The sequence below is a fragment of the Marmota marmota genome, unplaced genomic scaffold (genome assembly GCF_001458135.2).
Source record: "Marmota marmota marmota unplaced genomic scaffold, marMar, whole genome shotgun sequence".
Taxonomy (NCBI): Eukaryota; Metazoa; Chordata; class Mammalia; order Rodentia; family Sciuridae; genus Marmota; species Marmota marmota.
Window position 1 is genome coordinate 1484661 of NW_025999983.1, and position 8609 is coordinate 1493269.

The 8609-nt window shown below is 60.9% G+C and overlaps 1 protein-coding gene across 1 annotated transcript in view; it reads right to left on the bottom strand.

Annotated features, from left to right (window-relative positions):
- Nucleotides 1-8485, bottom strand: part of Unc93a (unc-93 homolog A) — a 13265-nt gene extending 4780 nt beyond the window's left edge. The window contains exons 1-7 of the mRNA XM_048805751.1: nucleotides 8453-8485; nucleotides 7716-7966; nucleotides 7144-7373; nucleotides 5853-5978; nucleotides 2430-2644; nucleotides 1187-1322; nucleotides 648-779 (exon numbers count right to left, since the gene is read on the bottom strand). Of these exons, the coding sequence (XP_048661708.1) occupies nucleotides 648-779; nucleotides 1187-1322; nucleotides 2430-2644; nucleotides 5853-5978; nucleotides 7144-7373; nucleotides 7716-7966; nucleotides 8453-8485 (1123 nt within the window). The remainder of the gene's footprint in view (nucleotides 1-647; nucleotides 780-1186; nucleotides 1323-2429; nucleotides 2645-5852; nucleotides 5979-7143; nucleotides 7374-7715; nucleotides 7967-8452) is intronic.
- Between the last annotated feature and the right edge of the window lie 124 nt (nucleotides 8486-8609).

Consider the following 8609-nt stretch of genomic DNA (forward strand, 5'->3'; position numbering starts at 1 on the left):
AGGGGTCCCTGGGGACAGCTCTGTGGGGCTGCACCTGGACCCTGTCACCAGTCCTCCAAGTACATCAGGGGTCCCTGGGGACAGCTCTGTGGGGCTGCACCTGGACCCTGTCACCAGTCCTCCAAGTACATCAGGGGTCCCTGGGGACAGCTCTGTGGGGCTGCACCTGGACCCTGTCACCTCTCCTTGGCATTCTGGTCCTGTCCCATCTCTGTGCCGGGTGGGGGGGGGGGCGACCACCAGTGTCTGCCTCACCATTTCCCATGGCCTCGCGTCCCTCAGGTCAAGGTCACCCATGCTGTGATCTGTTGCCTGTATCTGGCCCACTCTCTGAACCCTGCAGGCCTCTCTCCTCCTCCCCCTCTGTGCTTAGCTGCTGGTCACCCAGGGACCACTAGGCCATGAAGGTGGCCTCACCCTGCACAGATGGACCTGAACAGACGCTCAGAGAACATACCCCAGACCCAGAGCTCGGTGAGAAGCCCTCACAGCCGGGCTCCCTCTCCCTTCCCCCATGCAAGCACCTGGCCTCTGATGGAGCCTTGGGCTGGCTGGGGTCTGGCGGCCACACCAGCAGCTGCCCACTCCCCTGCCATCTGCGCAGTGACTGAGCAAGGGGGCCGAGGGGCTGGGCTCTGGTCACTCACCATTGTTCTGCGTCTGCCAGACAGCATCCCCCATGCCCCACAGGCCGGGGAGCAGGAAGAACACTGCCATCTGGGAGGAGCGTGGACGCCACAGCAGCAGGGCCACGATGCAGGAGAGGTGGGTGGCTGCACCTGGGACAGAGGGAGGGACCAGGACAGGCAGTGCCGTGGGCACTCAGACCCCAGCAGAGGAGCCACATTTCCTCCTCTGCCCCCTGCTTAGCCGTCACACAGTGTGAGGGGACCGCAGGTCTATTGAGCAAGCTGGGGCATCGTGCGACCTGATCAGGGTGGACCTCTGGGCTCCAAACCCGCCTCAGAGAACCTGACCCCTGGACTGCAGCCGCCTTGGCCTGGCGGGTTGTGGGCCGCCTTCTCTGGACCTCAGGAGGCTCCTGAGCTGAGGGGACTTAGACTCAGTGACTGCAGAGGGGCTTCTCGCGAGGGTGAGCCACTGGGTGGCACCTGTGCCATCAGTCCCCACCCCCACTCTGAGCTGTCCCCCACTTCCACTGCCGAACTGGGAGGGGGCCACCTACCCAGCACGTAGATGGCTCTCCTGCCCGTGTAGTGGGAGAGCCTCCCAAACAACAGAGAGCAGAGCGCAGTGGACGCCGAGAAGCAGATCATCACGTAGCCCACGAACTGGATGCCCAGGATGCAGGTGACAAAGGACTGCAGGAAGCACATGGGCCGTCAGCAGGGCCCGCGCTCCTCTGCGGCTCCAGCCCAAACTCCCTGTGCGGCTGAGAACCACTGCCCTGGGACGGCAGGCACACTCCTTTCTCCCGGCCCAGCACGGGGGACGACACTGTGACTGTAGGGACATCCCCCCCAGGGTCACAGCTGAAAAGAGAGCGAGTGGACAGACTTCTTCGTGGAGTCCTCCCTGCATTCTGTGCCCTGTGTCATCGTCTAGGCATTGACCCACGGCACTGGGAGGGACAATCGTCCACCAACCCCATCACTTCCTACTGGCCCTGAAGGCAGAAGAAGATGGCTTGAAAATGGGGGTCTATCATGAGAGGCCAGGAGCTGAGACGCTGCCCTGCCAGTCACAGGAAGTCCCTGGGCACCCTCAGCACACACTGCCATCCTGGGCAGGACCAAGGCAGACCCCCAGGAGAAGGGCCGGGCTGACGGCAGCCCACCTGGAGACTGCTCACCTGGGCTGGGGCACAGACAGCCCTGATGGCTTTGGGGGTGTCCAAAGGCCAAGTGGACTTTGGGTCGTCCTGTTTGCCTCTTTGGAACCTTCGAGACCCTCCCTCCACACTGGAGACTGCCCTCCGTATAGCACTGACACACGCAATTCACCACACCAGACAGTCCACGGGCACACTCGTCCCTCAAGGATGCTTGTCCTGGATCTGAAATTCAGTCTGAATGGGCAGCTGCCCCACATGGTGCCGGTAGGCAGCTCTGCCAGGGAGGCGGGGTGGTGGGAATGAGGCAGGAGGACCAAGCCCTGGAGGGCAGGCCTAGGCGACCCAGACTGGCCAGTCCAGCCTTGATTGTGGCCCTCTCAAGGTCACATAATGCCCAGAGTGTGGTGGGGACAGGGATGTCAGCTCCCACCCAGGACCTGAGAGGGCTGTGGGTCTGAAGGTACTTGGGGCTGGTGTCCTGAGTCACACACTCAGCCCTGCCAGGGCCAGGACCTCTGTGGGCTAGTCCCACCCTGGGCCTGGGCAGGTGGCCCTGGGACCCTGTGTCCCTTCGGGTGCAGACGGGACAGGGGCACCAGTCGGGCGGTGACGGCATGACTGCTGCGGGGCCTACCCTGGTGTACTCTCCAGAGAGGAAGCCCTGCTGCAGTCCACTGTACATGGGCAGCAGGGTCAGGAGGCACAGGCGCTTGTCCCTGAAGAGCTTGAAGGTTGACAGTAAGATGGACCCAAGGCGTGGTGGCTGCGTCTCGGCCTCGTTCTGGGATTCACTGTCCCCTGTGGCTTCCAGAAACACGGCTGTCAGCAGGATGGCCAGGACGCCGATGGCTGAAAGGGGCAGAGGGGCAGGGAGCTTCAGTGTGGACAGGACCCACCCAGCCACTTCCTCCCTTCCCCCAGGTTCTCCCGGTCCAGACGCAGGTGCCGTCAGACACACCAGACCTCAGCCAAGCCTGGACCCCACGTGCCCAGCCACACGGACACACGTGTTGCTCCTGGTCAACGTGGGGCCTCCAGGCTTCCCCGGGGAACCTGCCATGGACCCGCACTGTCTTCACGGGCACAGGAGACACAACAGCTGGAGAGACCCCAGACGCACTCAGGGGCCACGGCCACCGTCTGTCTGAATTCCTGCAGCAGTGTCTACCGACAGCAGACAAGTCCCATCAGGGTACCATGTGCTACACTCCGGTTTATTCTGAATCTTTTGCCTAAAATACTTTGGTGGGAACTGGTTAAATGGAGTGGACGCCATCGCAGTGGGTCACATTCGCTGCAGGGGATAAAGACAGAACTCTATCACCCAGGTGGAAGAGGCCACCAAGATCAGTAAAGAAGAGACAAAGCAAGTGCTGAGCCAGGTGCTGACCATGCGCCACCCGTGCTCAGCAAGGGGGACATGAGGATTCAGTCCCTATGTGCCCTGAAGGACTGGAGAGAAGCAGACTGGGGCTGAGGGGCTGCACAGCCTTTTATCTGAGCCACGTCAACGGGCTGCTGGGTCAACCGCTGTTGCTAACAGTCATGGGATCCGCTCCGAGGGAGCATCCTGGACCCCCAGGTGCCGGGCCTCAGGAGCCAGCGAGTCCCCTCCTCCCCGCCCGCCCCTGGCCCGCCCTCCTGTACGTGCCTCAGCCCTGCTCTGGGTGGGCCCAAGCTGCTGCAGGTGGTGTCTCTCCAGAGTCCCTTTCACTCCCAGCTGGTTCCCGGCTTTCTGGCAACAGGGATGACCCCGTGTGGGTGGCCCAGGCTAGATGGAGGGAGTCTGGTCTTTCCCTGCCTCCTGGCACCGCTGGCCCTCGGAACGCTTTTCAAGGACTCCTTCCCCAGCGAGTATCTCAGACCTGCCCTCCTTGAAGATGGTGTGAATGATTTGATCTCCGTCTCACTGACCTCGCCACCCCTCCCCTTTCATGATAAAGGGGCACTGGGGAGGCTCACCGAGCGCTGCCAGCTGACCAGCCCTCACCAGTCATGTCAGGGCCCTTCATCACTCGCCCAACTGACAGCTGGTTGTGGGGCACAGGAGCTCCCTGGCATCCCCAGCTGAACAGGCCCCTCCAGAGGAAGCCTGTTGTCTGGTTGTGTGTGAATCAGGTGGAAATCATGGTTTCCTCTCCTCCGCGGAGACGGGGAGCTTGGGAGAGGCAGGTCAGCATACAGAAGCCACACACCTTTTGTTAGGAGCCAGGTGTGTGCAGACACCATGTGACCCAGTTCCCTCAAGGTGGTGGGGGATGTTGGGCAGGTAACGCTCTCGCCCCTAAAGAAATTGGCTGCAAGAAACTTCTTCATGAGTATCATGCTCAGAGAGCCTGAGGTCACTCACCTAAATCACTGTGTTCTGCAGGTACCAAGTATCTAATGAGCAGCACCTGGGGCTAAGGCAAAGGAGGACTTGAAGGATAGCCTGAGGGTGCCACCCGTGCAGGGCAGGAGAGAAGGAGGGCCTGCGAGCCACCGACGTGCCGAGGGGCTCTCCTGTGGTCTGTGCCACTTCTCTAGATCTGGGTCAGCTGCTGCCGTGAACACTGCGTTACCATTGACTGACCCTCGTCTCTGGCCTTCCCCGGGTGAAGACAGTATGAGCAGTTTCTTGAGACTAGGGGATGCCAGGAGCCTAATGTCCACTCCCAGATCCATCTCTCAGGGTGCTCACCCCAGGTCTGGAGTCCTGGAGCCATGGGGAGGGGAGTCTCTGCTCTTGGTTGTCCAACTAGAGAGCGCAGAGCAGGGACGTGATCTCAGCTCAGCCTGGACGCTGCCGTGAGCTGGGCCTGCCTGCTCCCATGGGGGACAGGGAAGGAAATGCAGGGAAAGCGGAAAGCGCAGGCCTGGCTGACCTCTACCCCTGTCCCCAGCACCAGACCCACAGAACCTGGGAACCCACTGGAAAGCGCAGGCCACAGCCCGCTCCTCGCCGACTCCCTCCACACCCTCCACTCTCCTTCCCAGCCACTCATCTGGCCTCAGACACCAGCACCTTGGAGGGTCACCAGTCTCTGCTGTCCAGCCGTGCTCCTGAACCTCCAGGCCCTGGGTCCCCCTGACCCTCTCACACCCACTCCCTGCTGCTGCTTCTCTCGTGTGTGCTCTGACTCCCCGTTGGCTTTTCCGTCTTCTGCAGGGGCTCCCATGCCCTGGCCAGCCTGTGAGCACTGAGTCGCCCAGGCGGTGGACCGTCCTCCCTGAAGTCCTTCCTGCTGCTTCCTCCCTAAAAACTCATCTCCTCCTGAGATTTCAAACTTGGCCCCTAGATGCCCCCAGGCCCTCTCCTGTATCTGGTCCCCTGTACACTCTGAAGGGTCACCTGCCTCGTCAAGCCAAATGCCTCCAGGCTGGTTGACCTCAGCCACTTGTCCCCACACCTGTGTCTTCACACATATCCACTGGTCTTGTCTTCACTGTCCAGATGCTGCCTGTGCCCTTGCTGCCCCTCTGGGTTGTGGCTCCCTGCTGGCTGGTCACCACCCAGCTTTCCTGCACCCCCATCAGGTGGATATGAGAATCTGCCCAGGAAACAGATCTGCCCTTGTCCTTGGGTCTTTCACAGTAGCCTTGACCAGTCTGACCACCTGTCTCACACAGCCCACAGTGCCCCCCCCAGTCACACCTCCCTCACCCCTTCCTGGCCTTTCAGGGTCAGCTGGAAGGAGTTGTTCCTCAATGCCTTGGTCCCCTGGATGGGGTCTGTGGTAGCTGCTCGCCTAGTGAGCTAGCTGTGGCCAGGGAGCTTGCCAAGTGTGGCTAGGGAGCCTTAGAGACAGACTTTGGGATTTAATTGGTTGGAATGTGGCTGACGGACAGTGCATGGGGCTCTGGGGATGAGAAGAGATTTGAGTGTCATGGGCTCCCTGCAGGGTAGCCCTGGCCCACAGGCCTGCTTTCCAAAGAGAAGCCCCTGAAGACCTCCAGACCACACAGGGCAAGGGTGCTGGATGGAAACAGACCACTTAGGAGCTGGGATGGTGCTCTTCAACCCAGGAAGAGGCTGGGCTTGGCCTTCGTGGCACTCTCTTGGGCTAAGGACACGTACCGGTGTAGATGCCCAGCAGTGTGTAGATCAGCTCCTGGGAGGGGCGGTGGGTGCTGTTGGTGGGTGCTGTGGCCATCAGGCAGTCGTTGGCCCCACAGGACTCAAGGTGCTCCTCTGGGGTGGCCTCTGTGGGGTCAGGAGCAAACAGCCTATGAGGGTCCTGGTGATAGAGAGTCCTGGGCGTCGGAGTGGGAACAGGGGGCAGGGTAGTGGAGCCTCTGAGGCAGGATGTGGAAGGACCCGGCTGTGTTTGACAAGGACCAGGGCATGTTCACCCTCAGGCACACCTTGATCTCAAGACCCCTCATCATCAGGGAGGAAGAGGATCAAATACGCTTTCTGCCAAGAGCAGGGAAGAGCACACGCAGCATGGGCCTGGCTACTTTTCGTGCCCTCTCCTAATGCACTGCAGTCTGTGTCCAGTGGTCTCCATGGCCTCGTGACAGTGACCTCGCAGCACTGTCTGGGCTGGCGAGACGTGCAGCACAGGGACGGAAGGCCGTGAGAGCCGAGGGCACCAGGCGGTGCGTGCGGAAACCCTGCTGGCCCTGAGGATGTGTGCCCTGGGTTCCTGCCCTCAGCTCCCTGGCCTGAATGTCCGGTGAGCCTGCTGCTGCACTCACCAGGGCCCAGACGTAGCCCTCCCTGCTGGGGGACAGCAAGAACGGAAGCCCCTGTGGTTTCCCTGTGGGGATGCCAGTAGCCAGGGATGATGGTGCTCTGGAAAGAGCAGGAGGTTTGGCTACAGCTTCCCAAAGCTGGGCTCTACCTGGGAGAGCAGGAGCTGGGCCAGGCTGCAGGACAGGGTCAACCTGACAGCAGCAAGAGGCCAGAGCCTTTCCCCCAGGGCCGGCTCCTGCCCAGCTCCTCTGGCCAGACTGAGATCCTCCCCACGGTGGTGTGCAAGTCACGTTCCACATCACGGCCGGGCAAGGGACACTTAAGGCAGGTGACGGAGGGCTCCGCCATGAGTGCACCTCTTGTGTTACAGGAAGGACTGACCACAGAACTTTAAAAAGCTGCCCATGGATTAATTCCATAGGAAATAGTCGGGCAAACCTGTTCTTTGCCCCCAAAGGAAGCCATGACTCCATGCACCCTTGCTCCCTGGGAGGGGGCAACGTGTGGAGATGGATCTTCAGACCCTGACTGTCCTTGGAGGAGCAGGGTCCGCACATGACTCTGCAGCTGAGGCCAGCTGAGGGCCTCCTCTGGGAACAAGGGCAAGTGCCTACGTGCTGTCTGCCCTCCCCTCTTGGAGGTCACCAGGGACACCTTGTTCTTCCCTTACCTTGAGTGGGAGTCTGCCCAAACACCAGAGAGGAGATCAAGTTGCCCCACACACCAGAGGACTGGAAGATGAGAAAGAAGATGCCGAAGTACTGGTTCACCACGTCCTCGCCGAGCTCGCCCACTTCCTGTGCATGCGTGTTCCCCAGGACTGTGAGGTAGGTGCACTGAGCAGACCACAGGGGGGCCGCTCCCAGCCCCAGCAAGATGGAGGTGGGGATCAAGGTGAACCTGCAAGAAAGGGCAATGGGTGGCCTGCATCCCTGCCCTTGATCCTGGCCACGCCTCCCGAGACTCACCCTCCTCAACTGAATTAGGTTCTTCCTGCCATTACTGGGGCCATGGAGCCCGTGGGGTGCAAGGGAAGCTGAGGGCCGCGGACAGATCCCAGGAAGAGGTCAGCACTAGAGGTCAGGAGGAGCCATCGGGAAGGCAGGGAAGTCCTGGTGGGAAAGTGGGGAGAGGCTGCCAGTCAGCCTCCCGCAGAAACTGAAGGGCCCAGCACAGACGAGAGCAGTCAGGTGCCACCAGAGTCCTGCAAACCAGGAGGCGGGTGGGCGGGAGGGCGGGTACCAGCTGGCGTAGAAGTTGCCCAGGGAGAAGGCCACGTAGCAGCACATGGAGCCAACAATGGTCCACTTGCAGCCACATCTCTTGATGAGGATGGGTGGAAGGAACATGGAGGACAGGAGGACAGCGCCATAGAGCGTGCCGAGCGTCGCCACCCCCATGCCGTCCTCGCTGTAGAGGCTGCTCTGTGGAAACAAGACCGGCCTGTCAAGGAGGGGGAGGAATAGGCAGGGGAGTGGTGTGGGTGTGAGGACCTGTGGGCTCAAGGCACCTCAGGTCCCCAACCCTGGCAACAGGCCCTCTTGTGCTAAGGACACTGCAGGTAAGTGGCGTCAGGCCAGCAGCCTCTCAACAGCAGGGACGGCCACCCTGCTCCCCGAAAGTGTGGATGTGGGGACACCCGCCGGCCTCGGCACTGGGGATGGAGGACCAAGAGAAGCTGCCGGAAGGCCTCCCTCTGCGTGGAAGCAGAGGGCCCTTCTCCCGATCCTCCTGCAGCGCTGGAACAGAACTGAACTCTGGTTCAATACTGGGCATGCAGTAGGTGGCTACTTCTTGACCTGGTTGACAAACCGTGGGGGACTGTGGTCGTCACCAGAAATTCCAAAACGGTGTCACTGTATGACATCCCTGGCCACAAGGTGCAACACTGAGCAAACTGCTCTCGGGGACAGCGATGGCCTGCCTCCTGCCAGTCCTTGGAACTCTCTGAAGGTCTAATTGCCAGTGAAAGATCAGACTTGAAGTGAGGTCGACTCCAACCCCAGGTCCATGGCACCAGCACCAGAGCCTTCTGGAAACCACTGGGTTTTGTATGACTCAGACTCAGGAGGAGTTCAGAAGGAAGACTGTTCTGCCCAGTTCACACTTTTGCTTAAAGACAGCATGGAATCGAGG